This window comes from Clarias gariepinus, chromosome 19 (assembly GCF_024256425.1).
Source record: "Clarias gariepinus isolate MV-2021 ecotype Netherlands chromosome 19, CGAR_prim_01v2, whole genome shotgun sequence".
Lineage (NCBI taxonomy): Eukaryota > Metazoa > Chordata > Actinopteri > Siluriformes > Clariidae > Clarias > Clarias gariepinus.
In genome coordinates, this window is record NC_071118.1 from 29,555,001 (window position 1) to 29,571,945 (window position 16,945).

Consider the following 16,945-nt stretch of genomic DNA (forward strand, 5'->3'; position numbering starts at 1 on the left):
AACGTGGGCTGGAGCAACTAAAGAACACGGACGTGTGGAATATTATCCGCAGTGTAAAGCGAGGACAGCTTGGAAAAACAAGCGACGGGACGCGGAGGCGGCGCAGCTCCAGCCGAGCAACGAGACCACATGAGGCCGAGTAATTAATGAGATCACACGGGGACACGGCGAGGGTCTGAGACAGCGTATGCCCGTTCTCAGCTTCATGAGCTTCTCTTTCCTCCTCTGTGGGAGAAAACGCCACATGAAGCTCAGCTCATGTTGCACAAAGTGATTATTTTAGTCCTAAAAAGTGACTGCAGAGATGTGGATTTATTTCCACGGTCCCTTCGAGACTGAAAGAGGATCTTCTGAGACGGAACACTAGCTGAAGATTTAATCCCAGGATATTTATAATGCTCTTGTCTTAAACTGAAGACTAAACTTAAAGTGTTGAACCAAACACAGAGATGACAGATCAGATCACGCTTCTTCTGATCAGACACCGAGTTCTACAACTTTATACTCCTGTAGGCTCCACCCCCTCTGCTCCATTAGCCTCAGGTGGGAAAGAGTGTCCGACACATCATGTCTCCAGTTACTCCAGTACTAGACCTCTACAGTAGTGATGGGAAGTTTAAATCATGTTAGTGACTCGGTTTTTTAAATCGCGTTCATTAAAATTAATGTTTATTATTAGTCATTTAGTTTATTTCGTTCTTCTGCATGGCGTCTATGGGGGTCACGTGACAAAAGAACGAATGACTTGGAGTAGAAGATTCATTGAGAAAGAATCGCTCAATTCTGTTTCCTGTGTAACGGACGAAGGTTTTTTGATGATTTGCGCATGAAGAAAATGAACGAATCACTCTCTGAGATACTCGATCATCTGAGTAAAAAAACAACAAATCATTCATGAACGACCCATCGCTACTCTACACCTCAACACTGTCTTAACACTTAAACTAACTGGAATTAGATGGAGAAACTTGTCTCATATTGTTACGTTCTCAAGTACCTGCTGCCCTCAGAACCCTTAAAGGGTTCAAGCCCTGACGCAACTCGACTAGGAAAACCACGTCCTGGTCTCTACGCAGGGACTCGTGCATTTCAAATATACAAAAGAAATGAGTCTAAAACAGACATCAACAACTAAAGTTAAGTTCAGCCTTTATTCATCACACATACATCACTGCACGGGGAAATTCTTTATTCTTCACATGTCCCAGCTTCTTGTTAGTAGACAGGGGTCAGAGTGCAGGGTCAGACATTTGTTACGGCGCCCCTGGAGCAGACAGGGTTAAGGGCCTCGCTCAAGGGCCCGACAGCGGCAACCTGGCGGAGCTGGGGCTCGAACCGCCGACCTTCTGATCAGTAACTCAGAGCCTTAAACACACTGAGCCCCCACTGCCCGGATAAAAAAAAGCCCAAAAACTACTTTCTGGCAAAAATAAAACAAAGAGGGGTGAAGAATGCCTGCCTGGTCAAACTGGAACTTTGATGACAGATTAATTATTATATTAGGCAGCAAAATCTGTTCTAGTTTAAATTTGAGAAGACGATACTTCTCCATCATATTAATTTCACCTTGTTACCAAAAACTAATAACGTATTTAATTGCTCCTTTATATTTCTATCAACACTCCATTAATTTCCATAAACGGAGAATTTGTAGAAAGGCATTTGCGTCGCTGATGAAACTCAGACTGAGTTACACTTCAGGGCAAAAACTATTCATTCATTCAGTGGTTTAATTATCTCCATTCAGGATGTTGTACGAGCGTAAACAGCTCATTGATTTCCTGAAGTGAGTCAGCAGTTAAAGCCTGACCAGAGTATTAAAAAAAACTCATTTCAGACTCGGAATGAGCATCGTGTCATGTCATGGCCTGAACTTTTTCGCACCAGCAGCAAAGATATGTTGTGTTGGTCCCTCACTGCCGTCCTCAGCTGGATTTAAAGTTTCATACGGGAAGTTAAACAGGCTGACGATGCTGATGATGCTGACGCTGCTGACCGCGCAGCTCTCAGATGGTTCATCCTCAGCGGTAATTCTCTCTGATCTTCAGTGGTGACAGCAATCCATCAGAACGGAACCACGGCTCGCCGTGCGTCATCGGAAAAACCTCAACAGATCAATGGAGCTTTGTGATGTTCAAACTCTCAAGGACAAACCTTTACACCGCCTTCTGGGGGAAACGAGCCGTGTGGGGGGAACGAGTCTCCCTGATTTTATTTAGAAATAAATGTGGAAAATTAGTCTCAGTGATCACGTTACGGGAAAGACTTTCATATTGTGTCATAATGTGTGAGAACCAATCAGATTCAATATGCAAATGAGCACCTTTTAATTTCTTTTATTGCATGAGAATTACTTAATTTAATAATTTATTATTAAATATAAAAAAAAAAAAGGGTTAAATGAGAGTCCAATCTGTAATGGTTGTCTGAAACCTGGTTCCTGATTGGCTGAAGCGTTGGATGAGTTCATAACACATGACACGTGGTCTTAATCATGTGGTCTTAATCTATTTTCTTGTAACTGCCTCAGGCTCCTCCCTTCCGGCTAACTTGTTAAACTATATGTTCTCCTCTGCTAATAAACATTAACAACAGTACATGACTATTGAACTTTACATTTGTGTTTAAAATGAAACATGGGGCGTCTGGGCTGATGAATAATCACTAAAGCTTTTGCTAGCGTGTATCCTTCAGACGGCCAAGTCATTCACTGTGTGCTGGTAAATTATTAAGGGATGTCTGTATGAGCAGAATTATAAAAAAAAACAATCCACTTAGCATCGATTCCTCTGAGCTCTGAGCTCTGCTAGGAATAAACTTCAACATCGCATCACAACTCATGATCTTTAAACCATCAGAAAGTTTCAACTTACAAAAACAAACAAACAAAGAAACAAAAAGCCACAAAAACCCAGCAGTGTTCCTTTTTGGTACTCAGCGCCGCCGTCTCACACCGTGTCTGTTGCTCAGGTTTAAATAAATTAATAAATGCTCTATACTGTAGAAGTATGCAATAATTAACTATTGAACTTTTTTAGCTCAGGAAACTGAGACAGACCAGACAGGAGCTGATGCTCGTAGCAGAACCGTCAGGGCTCAGGAAGATGTCGTCGCTCAACAGGAGCAAAACGCGGAGGACTTTTACTGCAACTTTCCTTCAGAGATTCTGACAGAGCGACATTACTGCGGATTGCATCAGTGTCCAACAGACTGTCTCCACATGGACCTCAGCAACATGCTGCGTAAACACAACGACGAAACTGGGACAAGACAATTCTGCTCCAGTACCAAGCAGACAGTGACATGTTCCCGGAGCTGGGACTCAGCCTGCTGGAGATCGGACGTATCAGACATCAGGATTTATTTTTTTACTCCCTGAAGATCTGAAGCGCCAAGAAGCATTCAATTTAGTTATATTTATATAGAGCTTATAACAACGGTCAATGTTGCAAAGCAGCTTTACAGAATAAAAAAAAAAAAATGAAAATAAGTTCCAAAGATCATTTTAATTATATCAGATCGTCCCTGATGGACAAGCCGAGGGTGACGGTGCTGAAGGAAAAACTCCCTGAGATGGTAATAGGAAGAAACCTTGAGAGGAACCAGACTCAACAGGGAACTCATCCTCATCTGGGTGATAACAGATAGCAGGGATTGATCTGCACTCATACTGTGTGTTAGGAGGCTGGAAGTTCAGTATAACAGGAGATGTGGAGAAGTTCATATGGAGTCCAGTTCATTATTGGAGACTCAGGTAGACTGTAGGAAACTCCTGTCCTGAACTATCAAGTGACTGAAGTCACGAGTCCTCAGAGAACAGCTGCATCAGAACAGAGGACAGGAACGTCTTCATGGCAAGGCAAGTTTATTTGTAGCACATTTTATACACATTGATAATTCAAAGTGCTTCATGGTAAAGTGGAACCGTCCCGTCACCACACACATCCCATTCACACGTTATTGCTTAATTAATAATTCTAATCACTGACCTGACTATTAAACCACAAACAACTTAATACTATTAACCATGCACTATGATATTATAGACTTGTTTTCTGTAAGAAATATTTTAAATGCACTACAATTTAACTGCCTCACAATCTTTTGATAGATTCTGTTCAGTTAATTGGTTAATTTAGATTCAAATTTGATCCCAAATCAGGATTTTTAAAAAGCAAACGTTCATCCAACCTCAGTATAAACAATCCTACCATACTGAAAATCTAAAATTTAATCCCTGAAAAAAGATAAATGAGAGCAGATCAGTTAGTCAAAGAAGGAGTGTAGCAGTGTGTAGGTTTGTGCCTCTTCACAGAGTCCAAATATATCCAGATTTAGTTGCTCATTGTTGTTATAGAAATAAAAATAATCCAGAGCTGATGAACTGAGCTCTAATAGACATGGTGCGCATGGTGAGGTTCATCACGGAGATGAGCAGCAGGTTCAGAGCTTCTGCACTCTCAGGGATCTGGGTGAACATTAACCGGTGAGAAGTCAGAGCAGGTCAGGGTTAGGGTTAGGTGGTGGAGGTGAAGGTGGAGTAACTGCTGGGAGATACACTGTGACAGCTCTCGATGCTTCAGCGTGACTTTGGACTCCAGGGCCGCTCGTAAGTATGTCTCAGAGCTAATGTCTAGACAGTGTGTATAGGTGATTTAAGGTATGTGATGTCACGGTGTTGAGCAAACAACAACAAATCAAGAGTTTGAGCACTTCTTGGCGACAAGTGGCACACGGGAAAGGCCCAAGACGAACAGCCTGAGGCGCGTGACGTAATTACTGATTCTTTGGTTTTATTCTACAATCTTCACTGAACTGAGCAGCTCCAGAGAACAATGCTCCCACCACCATGTGTCACAGCTGAGGTGTTGGTGCAGGTCTTGGTGCTGGGGGGCGGAGCGGGGCGTGGGACACATTCTGCACACTCTGAACATTTCTTTACAAATAATTTTACAGGATTTTCTTCACTGTGTGTGAAATGTCCATAAGCCATGTCTCTCATCTAGTTATAACTCATCTTGAATAGTAAAAAACGATTAGCTTCTGGAGAAGAATGAGGATGAAAGCTTGTTTTTATGAGTAATACAGAAACCCAGACATACCAAAGGCTTCATGTGCTTTTTCTCTTCTCATCCGTCCATCCATCCACATCTATCGTTCTCTACTCTCAGTCCCTTTTCATCTTCCTCTCTCTCCATATCACTTTATCCCATATGCTGTGTGTAACAAGGCATGTGTGAGGTTCAGCTTCACTGACTGCAGCAGATTAAATAAAAAAAAAAAACCTGTGTGTGTGTGTGTGTGTGCTTATTTTACACACATACGAAATATTCCTGTAGAGAATTCCACTGTAGTGACTGTAAATGTTTGTATGTATTTTTGCATTTTTCCTGTAAATCTCCGACAATACAAGAGGAACGTTTAGATAAATATACATAAAATATGTCAAACTTAAACCTAAAGATTAGATCTTAAGAATGCAAATAGACTTAAATATATAATCCTGACGAACGACCTGCCCTATAATGCTGCAAGGGAAATTTTACCCCACTCAGGCTGTTATAACCAACACGGTGATAATGTAAAGGACTGAAAGGCCTCGGCTCTTCTTTCTACCTCCAGCTTCTCGCTCTCTTTCTTATTTTGAAGGAGAAAATTCCACGAAGAGCTCATCGCCGTCTTTTCAGATTCCTTTTCAAAAAAGTCTTTCAGCTTCTGAGAGAACAACGATCATATAAAAACTCAGAGGGCTTTAAGATTTAAAGCGCACAGAAAAGAAACAGGATGCGTGAAGCAACAACGCCCCCTACAGGACGCTCACAGACGAGAGCGGAAAGAAATAAAAGGGGAATGAGCACTGCCGATGATTAAATGTAATGTAAAGGTCAGAAAATACAGATCTAAAGACTGATCTAAAGACTGATCTTTTCTTTGTACGTCATTTCAGTCATCAAATCCATCACGTTACGGGTTTATAAAGCATGGGAAAGAGAAGGAAAAGCACAGATTTTATTAGTGATCAGGAATCAGAGTCTAAACCCGACCCTGCGATGTTACAGTATTTCTGATGATTTAATGGAAAATAATTCACGAGAACTCAATCCAACTCGGCTCTCGTGCCCGAGCGTGCATCATCACATACCACCGAGCATTTGTTACCATGTTTAGAAAATATCACGGCACCTCCCCACCAAATCTCTGTATTGAGATCTGTATAGCTAGCTAACTCAGCTAATGTCGGCCATGATCCATTGTGGTTGTCATGGTAACACAGAGTTAGGCTAATGTTGAATAAACGAGTGAAAAGAGCACGTGAGACGGATGAGGCTGCTCTGGATTGCAGGAAGTCGTGGGGCGTTTCCTAATTTGCATATCTACACATATTTATAGATGATGTGTAACTCTGTAGACTGAGAGACTATTGACTATTGATCACATCATCCTCGCTGCTCCACGGCAGAGGAAGGCTGCTCGGTCTCATCCTCATCAGCCGACCTGCTTCCCTCCGCCATCCATCCAATCAGCTTTAATCAGATTTAATCAGACAGAAGCACTGCAGGTCCGTCTCTCCGTCTCGCTCCTTCACAAAGCTCAGAGACAGACGTCAGACGAGACGACGAGCCGTTTGTCTGAAACAGCCGGAGTGAAGTCAAGTCCTGATGAGGGGCGTGGTCACATGACAGTGTGTATAAAACACACATCGGCTGTGTTTCCTAACACGCACGACACGAGGGCTGGACGTGAGGAAATGCTCGAGTTCGGCAGAATCTATAATAAGGGGAGAAAAAGGGAACAAATGTAGAAAGTAAGAGAAAGAGGGAGAAAGTTAGACGGAGTCAAATCAGCATCCTGGGTGGAGGGTTTCCTTCTTTACGGAGTCGGTAATGTGATTTAATTAACTATGGCACTTAATCAGGCTTTTGTTACTCAGGTTTCAATTCAGAATCAATTCATCCTTTTAAAAAATAATTGAATGGAACATGGAGTTTGCATGTTCCCCCCGTGCCTGGTGGGTTTCCTCTGGGTTCTCCGGTTTTCTCCCACAGTCCAAAGACATGCAGATTAGGCTGATTGGTGCTCCCAAATTGTCTGTAGTGTGTGTGTGCGCGCGCCCTGTGATGGATTTGCACCTGGTTCAGGGTGTACCCCACCTGGTGTCCTAAGTCTCCTAGGATAGGCTCCGCCCCCGTGACCCTGGACACACGATAAAGCAGTATAGACTCATTAGTATAGCGGTGTTGAGTGAGTGATTAAATTAAACCTACTAATATCAATCAGTTTAAAAAATCATTACATTTCTTTAAAATATTTCAAAGGCTTCCACAGCTAATCTAAACAGCGTTTATTCATGTGAGAGTATTGCTTCTTCTTCTTCTTCTTCTGTGTTTCTCAGTGTTTGGTGCAATACTGCCACCTCCTGGTATCAAAATATCATCAAGATATTAAAATATCAGCAGAACAAACATTAATGCTTCTAATGAGACGCGACACTTAAACACTCAACAACACACTCAGCATTTCGGTGTTTATTAGATACTTTTAATAGATTTTAATACACAAATCCTGTAAAAAAATACTTTCCACAAAACCAGACAACAAACATTAGTGTTATCACAATGTCCCAAAAATCAGCTTAACAGTCTATAAATATCACCCTCGTGGTTTTAGTTTGAGTTTCCCCGTCGCAGCGTAACACACACCACCACAATACAGTACACAAACATCTGCATCTCACAGACCGTCCCTTCAGCTCCTCTCTTAGAACCGACGATCTTTTATCATCAGATCGAATCCACTCGCTCAGACACACGGGGACGAGGATGAACAGATTAATGCAGGTGAAGAAAAGGGATTCGTTAATAAAGCTATAAACGTAAACATTTCTTACATTTTCACATTTATATCCAGAATGCTCAACATTTCACAAAAATATTTAATTATATTTAATCTAATAAAAAGGAGCGCTCATCTCTTATAGACGAGTCTGAGAATTATTTACATCGCTTGCTTTTTTTCTTTAAAAAATGAGATTAAAGTTATTTTATTTATTCTGGAGATCGAACATGAGGAATAACTCGGAAAAAATGTCAGCGGCTCCGTTGTGCAACCTGAACAGTAAATGTGCACACAGACACACACACACACAGACACACGCACACAGACACACACACACAGACAATTTGCTGATGTTGCAGTACAGAACAGAAAAAATTAGCTTAAAAGCTGTTTTTTTTTTTTTTTAGAGAGAGAGACTAAAAGGTCATTATACACACAATACAATGTGTGTGTGTGTGTGTGTGTGTGTGTGTGTGTGTTATTCACATTAAATTAAGACATTATTTAACCCATATTGCCCTCCCCGTATCCTCAGCACGCACACACAGCACTGTATGAGCCCTTCATTGCTAAAAGAGACACAGCCGAGTGTGTGTGTGTGTGTGTGTGTGTATACGCCAGCCATAAGCTCCATGAGCAGGTGCTTCTGTTGCCTGTGTAGTGGACATGATTTGAGGTTTGGAACACACCCACACTGAACGAGATGTAAAGGCAAGTGTGTGTGTGTGTGTCAGGTGTGTGAGGGCTCTCTGCAGGAACCCCAGGCCTGAGAGGTAATCAGGTTCCTCCGTCAGAGCTCGTCACCCGGTCGTCCCCGTGTCCCCCTGCGACAGTCGCACGCTGCGCTGGGGTCAGACGGCTGTCTCACTCTCTCCATGTCAGGATGAACAGCAGGGTCTCCCACCTGTCGATCTGCGTACGACTGAGAAACACAGACGTCATGTAGAGAGGGTAGAGACATCAGGTGTGTTTATTACTGTGTAGTTACTATCACTTCAGTATAGTGTACTGTTGAAGTGTGTTCATTAGTGACTGAAGGTAATCACAGCTGTTTATTACTGTATAATGGATGTGATTGTTTATTACTATTATTACTATTGTTTATACTCTGCTTTAGCATTAGCATTATGTGTTATTAGAGGAGTAAAAACATCAGCTGTTTTCATCTTCACGAGGGACAAACCTCTTTTCTCTTTTCATTGACCCTAACAGACTGTGTTGTGTATTAATGTGCTAAAAGAACACAGCTCATTGCACACACACTCAGCCAACGGTGAAATGAGCCAATCAGTTTACAGCTAATGAAAAAAAAAAAAAAACATTAAGAGCAAAGGCTTTGTTGGTTAAATTTTCTAATATTGCTAATATTCTGTGGGACAAAGAAAAAACAGTCTCTCTCTCTCTCTCTCTCTCTCTTCCTTTTCAGTGAAACTAGTCAGAAATCCTGCAACAATCAGAATCCTCCAGTGATGTAAAAGCTGAGGGCCAGGGGGCGCTGTGGACACTGCTGCTTCCAGGAGGTCTTAGGGTCATGCAGGTAGGCTGGGGGTGGATGGGAAGAAGGGGGGTTTACTGAAAATAGGTTTTACAAATACAAAAAAATGTGTGTGAACGAGTTAATGTCATGGGATTGTGATTTCAGGTTAAGATTCTTAATTGTAAAGGTGATCTTCGCTGAATTAATTTAAAAAGCTTGCGTTATGTTTTTGCGCAGTTATTTGTTTGGCGTGACACAGCGCGCTTCCGGATGCAAGCCGCCGGTAAACACCAATGAAGAAGAAGCGCTTACGTCACCCACAAAGCGGAAGGAGACACAAACAGTTAGCTGTGTATTGATTTAATGGAGCGTTCTGTTGCGGCTGCAAAATGGAGAAGAACGATAAAAATATCAGTGAGACGAGAGAAGAAGAAAGCAGCGAGAGAAAACCACAGAAATGGTCAGTAAAGACTTATATGTTATACTGAGCTGTAAAACTTTTAGTTCTGAAAGTTGAGTTGCACAAGGTAGTGTTTTTGTATAATCATTTATTTTAATGTGTGTGTTATGCGCTAATCCGTATCAGGGAGGCATTTTAGCGCATAACAGTGTGTCTTAGTCTTTTTTATACTTAAAGTCATTTGAAATACCTTTTTTTTTTTTTTTTTTGCATCTGAGAAAAGGCAGATAAATTAAAAGAAATGTACTTATTACTTTACTTTATTTCTTAATTAACTTCACTCTGTAATATTAACCTTGTAACTGAATGCACCACATGTTAAAGTTTCAGCAAAGTAAAAACATTGTTCACTATAAAGATACAATGCACAATATTAAACATAACAGATATGATCTTTTAAAAAAAACAAAAACATTGAAATTACTCAATTTTTAAAGAACTTTAAGTGTGTAAACACAGCAAAGAGCTGTATTAAAGTAAAGATATGCAGTACAGCATGTAACATCATTCTCTCATCACTGCTTTATCCTGTGTACAGGGGCGTGGGGACGTTTGTTTAGGCTAAAATAAATCTTACGAAATTTGGATTGAAAAAACGTATCATTCAAGAGCTGCAGGGGATCACGGAACTCCTCTTGTGTCCCCCCGGCCCTGGGAGCAAACTGGAGTGGGGGTGTGGGGTGAGGAGTGAGGGGTGAGAGTGAGGGGTGAGGGGTGAGAGTGAGGGGTGAGAGTGAGGGGTGAGGGGTGAGAGTGAGGGGTGAGGGCGTTACCTTCAGCACCATGTAGTAGTAACAGTAGAGTCTGTGAGGCTGCAGCAGGTCTCTGACCAGCGCCTGCCCCGCCCTCGCTATGGCCTCTACTTCACCATCATTCTCCTATTACACACACACACACACAGAGTTACACTGCAGCCACAGCATGGGGGCGTGGCCAGGTGTTTTCCCAGCATGCACACAGATGTGACTGATGAAGCGAGGGCACCTCCTGCCCACCTCCTGCCCACCTCCTGCCCACCTCCTGCCCATGTTAGTGCTCCAGCTCACACTCGCTCAGTATCATCACACTAATCACTCACTCTTCTCACCTTTGCCCATTGGATTTTCTCAATCAGATCAGACAGATCTCTCTTGAGCTGTAAGTAATGGCGCCCGGGCCTGAGGTGTGCGTAGAAGTGTTCGTAATATGAGGAGTCCTGCTTCATCACCACACTGTTCCCCAGCATCAGGTAGGGGAACCTGTACGCAGCGACGGTCCCATCCACGTTCACCTGGTACTTATACTAAACACACACACACACACACACACACACACAACCAGTTTCACTTTGTTACTGAATAACATGTTTAACAATAGGTGTGTGTGATGTCCTCTGGATGCTGTGTGTACTCAGTTTTATTTTATTCATCTGTTCATCATCTAGAACCATTTTATTCAGGGTCGCGGGCAGAACCTGTCCCAGGAGACTTAGGACACGAAGCGCGGTACATACACTGGAAAGGGTGCCCATCCATTGAAAGCACACACAGAAACAAACACACATACACACACTGTGGGCAGTTTGGGAAGACATGTGTTTAGACTGTGGGAGGAAACCGGAGAACCAGGAGGAAACCCACCAGGCACGGGAAGAACGTGCAAACCCTCTGAAGTGAGACTTGTGAGGCGACACTGCTAACCACTAGACCACTCTGCTGCCTGGCTCTTTTTTTAATCATTCTGATTTATTACACTAATTCATGTTCTAGTGGTGTTATTATAAATATGATAAATATAAATATTTGTTGGTTGTTTGTTTGTTTTCGATTCTCACCTTAAAGAAGTCGAAGAAGCCGACCAGAGGTGCTTTGCCGAGATCTTTCTCTCGTTCGCGGAAGAAGAAGAAAGCCGTGATCCCGGCGTCCAGCAGCTCGGGGTTTCTCTTGGACATGGACACGAGGTTTAATCGCTCCTCGCGACTGTCTCTGCCTCGGAAAAACGCTCGCTCCGTTTTATTCCTCCACACTGGACCTGCAGAGACACAACAGTCTCACTCACCTCTCACACACAACCAACCGAAATCATAACAATAATAATAATAATGTGTTCCTTTAAAATGAACGCAAAATGTTTCGCATAAAAGTGAAACTAATAAAATGTTACCAAAATCAAAAGGAATGTGAACCAATGCGCAAATAAATGTATTGTATTAAATTAAATATTATCTAAAGTTAACACAAGAAATAAATATTATATACAATGTTTGTTTAATAATTCAAAAATAAAATGCATGAATTAGTGAATGAACACACACGCACGCACACATACACACACACACCTGTATTTCCCTGTATAGACAGCAGGTCGTTGGACACGCCCCTCATCGTCTCTAAAGTGGAATGTGTGATGTCATAGGTGGGCAGGATGATGTCACGTGTTTCCCTCGACCCGCACCACGAGACGATGGGAACCGGCCCGGGAGCGTCTGAAACCCCGCGCGTCTCTAACGGCCAGTCCCCAACGTTAACGAAGAACTCGACGTCAGGCACACGGACCTGTGAGGAGACGGACAGCCGGCCGATCAGAAGAGCCGCGGGACGGCGGTCTGTTTGTGAGGGTGTGAGACGTGTGTGAACTCCTCACTTTGCGCGTGAGTGAGAGCAGCATCTCGTCCGAGAACATCTTGAAGTCGGTGTACCTCCCGAGCGCGCGGCGGTGCAGCTGGTTGTCGATGATGGCGTAGTGGATGACGCCGCGGTCAGAGAAGCGCGAGGGCACTTCCTGTCTCACACGCTGCAGCTCGATGGAGGGAAACGCACTGAAATCCTGTTGGATCTGAGGCTCTGCACTCGGACACTTCAGCACGCTTAGCCACGCCTCCGCGTCCTCAAAGGGACAATCGCAGTCCTCGTGATACACCGCTCCTGCAGCAGGGGGCGGCGCCACATGGGGGGGGGGGTGTTTAGAACAACAACACTACTAATAAATACCTACATGAATGTCACAAAAATCTCTTTGATTCTAAACAAAAATGGGTGGGGCTTGTCTTCTGTAAGCTCCACCCACATCATCACCGGCTTATTTGATTTACTAATAAAATGTGTGTGAGGAAGAAATAAATCAAATAAACAACAATTATAATTAACAAACATGTAAACATTTAAATAAATAAATATGTTAAAGTCTAGGTAAGCTGTCTGTCAATCAAGCTGCTCATTAAAATATTAGGCCACACCCCCTCACAGGTCAGCAGAAAGTCTCGGCCCTAGACGCTCAGTACTGAGATTAAACACACACACATGATATTTTACACTGTGTTCTAGTGCGGAGTGTTAAAGTGTCATACACACCTGTCAGTGTGTACGGAGACTGAGCCACATGTGTGTGTTTATGAAGCACCTCCACCTTCAGACCATTTACTGCGCTCGAGTAAAGACGGAATCTCACCAGGAAGGAACCGTCACTCCGGTCCAGAGGGGCGGGAACATGGACACGGACTCGCTCCTGGACCGAGAGAGCGCTCACGCTCACCTGGAAGGAGTCTGAACCTGAGATATGTGCACGCGCAGACACACACACACACACACACAGTCAACTTTAAAGAATGAAATAAAAAATATTTAAATGTATATAAATAAAAATGTCCTATTCCTGTCCTCAAAATTAATACAATAATAAAATAATTTATAAATATTAAGTAAAAATTCTTAAAGACAAATCACTGAAGAGTTTATATATATATATATATATATATATTTCAGTCAGGTCCGTTATCCACAGTGAAGGACAATTTTAATGTTTCTTCATACCAGGACATCTTGGACACTTTGTGTCCACAGTTTATTAAAAACCCTTTTCTATTTCAACATGACTCCGCCCCAGTGCACAAAGCGAGGACTATACAGACACGGTGTGATGAGTTTGTTATGGATGGCCCGAACACAGAGCCCTGACCTCAACCCCATCGAGCACCTTTAGGACGAACTGGAGTGAAGATTGTGAGCCAGAACTTCTCATCCAACATCAGTGTCTGACCTCAAACACTCTACAGAATGAATGGACACGAATTGTGGAAAACACTCCAACATCTTGTGGACGGCTTTCACAGGAGAGTGGAAGCTGTTAGAGCTGCAAAAGGAAAAGGGACCGACTCCATATTAAAGTGTGTGTGTGTGTGTGTGTGTACAATGTCATTGTAGGTTTGATACTTTTGTCGATATATAAATATAAATAATTGTCCAAATTAATAGTAGATTAAAATCGTTAGGGATAAAAAAGGTGTTCACTCAGGTTTGCTGACGGTGAGGTGAGTGGTCGCTTTACATCTCAGTTCCCCCTCATGTCTGTGTTTCCCTCTGGCTCCTCCCTTTTAGGTATGATGTCATAGTTAGTCCTGCCGGAGTCCCTGCTTGCACTCTACAGTTAATATACATTCACATTATACATTATGTGATTGTGACCAGACCTAACTGTTATCTCTTCTTCTCTTCTGCTCTCTCCTTTTCTCTCTCCCTGTCTCTCTGTCTCACTACACCTGTCTCTCCTGAGCTGCCAGTGATCCAGACCTCCTCTGTCCTCTGGACCTGGCTAACTCGTCCTGGTGTCCTGCTTCTGGTTGGAGATCTTGTCGCATGGATGCCCCCATGTGGTCTGCCTGAGATGCGTGTGGTGACTGGGGACGGTTCCACTTTTCCATTAACACGATCCTGTCCTCGACTGATGCATACAGCTGTTCTCTGAGGACTCGTAACTTCAGTTGCTCAATAGTTCAGGACTGGATGTTCCTACAGTCTACCTGAGCCTCCAGGAACAAACTGGAGTCTGTTTAATTTAACACGTCTCCTGTTATACTGAACTTCCAGTCTCAGTTTTATGCAGATCAATCCCTGCTATCTGTTATCACCCAGATGAGGATGGGTTCCCTGTTGAGTCTGGTTCCTCTCAAGGTTTCTTCCTATTACCATCTCAGGGAGTTTTTCCTTGCCACTGTCGCCCTCGGCTTGCTCATCAGGGACAATCATATAATTTTGATTCATACACATTTACATCTCATACAAACTTAAATTATTTTTTGATTGTGTAAAGCTGCTTTGCGACAATGTCAATTGTTAAAAGCGCCATACAAATAAAATTGAATTGAATTATGATCTGTTAATCACAGTACATGGGTTTATATTTTCTGTAACACAACACTGAACTGTGTGTCCTTACCTGCTCGTGTGTGTGTGTGTGTGTGTGTGTCTTTACCTGCCAGTGTGTGTGTATATCCTTACCTGCCAGTGTGTGTGTGTATATCCTTACCTGCCAGTGTGTGTGTGTGTGTGTGTGTGTGTCTTTACCTGCCAGTGTGTGTGTGTGTGTGTCCTTACCTGCCAGTGTGTGTGTGTGTGTGTGTGTGTATCCTTACCTGCCAGTGTGTGTGTGTGTGTGTGTGTGTGTGTGTGTGTGTCCTTACCTGCCTGTGTGTGTGTGTGTGTGTGTGTGTCCTTACCTGCCTGTGTGTGTGTGTGTGTGTGTGTCCTTACCTGCCTGTGTGTGTGTGTGTGTGTGTGTGTGTGTGTCCTTACCTGCCTGTGTGTGTGTGTGTGTGTGTGTGTGTGTGTGTGTGTGTGTGTGTGTGTGTGTGTGTCCTTACCTGCCTGTGTGTGTGTGTGTGTGTGTGTGTGTCCTTACCTGCCTGTGTGTGTGTGTGTGTGTGTGTGTATCCTTACCTGCCAGTGTGTGTGTGTGTGTGTGTGTGTGTGTGTGTGTGTCCTTACCTGCCTGTGTGTGTGTGTGTGTGTGTGTGTGTCCTTACCTGCCTGTGTGTGTGTGTGTGTGTGTGTGTGTCCTTACCTGCCAGTGTGTGTGTGTGTCCTTACCTGCCAGTGTGTGTGTGTGTGTGTGTGTGTGTGTCCTTACCTGCCTGTGTGTGTGTGTGTGTGTGTGTGTGTGTGTGTCCTTACCTGCCTGTGTGTGTGTGTGTGTGTGTGTCCTTACCTGCAGTCAGGACAGTAATAAAGAGAAGCGCGAGCAGTGCCAAGGTAACAGGTTAGAGTGTTTAGAAGTGTGTGTGTGTGTGTGTGTAGAGCGGCCTGTCTCTGTGTCTCACCCGGGGACACGGTGATGTTCTCTCCGTCTTGATTCACCGCCTGAATGTAGAAATATCGGACCGGAACCACCAGCTCCGGGTCCAGACCCGCTCCCCAAACTATACATCTCTCCGGACTTATTTTATTCTTTTCTTTCTCACAGAGCCCTGGTGTTCCATGGCTGATCGATACTGCAGCGATATAAACTATAAAGAACACATTGTGATCACGGTGTAAAGTTTTTAAACAGTTTCTCTGCAGCATCGTTACTGTTGTGATGCACTTCCGGGTTTTCATCCGGGTTTTTTCTTCTTCTTCGGACCAACAGACAACAGACAGGCGTTTTACCGCCACCTGTCGGCATGGAGGTGCTGATAACTCGTACTGATCTACACAGATTTTAATTCTAAGCATTTAAAGAGTGTACTTGTTTTAACATTCGTCCTTCATGTGTGTTAGTTATTCTCTTCATACAGTATGTAATATAGACAATGATAAATATCTTTCGAAAATATTTTTAAAAATTATCACAAACTTTATAAATGTACATTCTACTGGACATGTTGCTCTGGTGTCGTTGTGTGATCCTGTGTACGAGCGTTTCATAGCCCTCATTAGCAAGTTAGCACATCTCTATGTTTAATAATGTAAAGATCGGTACTGTGTAGTACAGACCCACATCTTACTTCACCCGTCCTGGTGTAACAGAAATCCCTTCTGGAACGTCTCACTTTCTCCACCTCACTGTGTTCAAGAAATCCAACTTTATTAATAAGAATTCTAAAGAAACAAACTTTTTAAAAAGCAGAAGCATTTATTACAGATGATAATTAGGAAGACAAGTCCATTCTTCCATCTAGGGGCCGTGGAGGGAATCGAACCCGGGCCGTCCCTCATGCCAGGCGAAACACCTACCACTGAGCCACCCTGCCCTTGCTAGCAGGGGCGGACTGGCCATCGGGAGCACCGGGACATTTCCCGGTGGCCTGACGGTCGTTCTGGCCTGCCGGCTGCCGCTGTGCAGACGATCAGCCTGGCATGTGATAGGCTGGTGTATAACTACGAATTAATTGACGGATCTCTCAATCTACGAATCAGGCAATGGAAAGGGAGGGGAAGATC

The 16,945-nt window shown here is 43.3% G+C and overlaps 1 protein-coding gene across 2 annotated transcripts; it reads right to left on the bottom strand.

Annotated features, from left to right (window-relative positions):
- Positions 1-7,511: 7,511 nt before the first annotated feature.
- On the bottom strand, positions 7,512-16,120 carry poglut3 (protein O-glucosyltransferase 3). 2 transcript variants are annotated; one of them, XM_053477790.1, is made up of 8 exons: positions 15,844-16,120; positions 13,103-13,300; positions 12,396-12,676; positions 12,091-12,307; positions 11,587-11,783; positions 10,861-11,055; positions 10,547-10,651; positions 7,512-8,758 (listed from the first exon to the last, which is right to left on the bottom strand). In XM_053477790.1, the coding sequence occupies exons 1-8, from the start codon at positions 16,118-16,120 to the stop codon at positions 8,627-8,629; spliced, it is 1,602 nt and encodes a 533-aa protein (XP_053333765.1). In that variant the 3' UTR covers positions 7,512-8,626. The 2 variants fall into 2 exon arrangements, with proteins under 2 accessions (XP_053333765.1, XP_053333766.1); XM_053477791.1 differs by lacking the exon at positions 10,547-10,651 and having other exon boundaries at positions 15,844-16,111.
- Between the last annotated feature and the right edge of the window lie 825 nt (positions 16,121-16,945).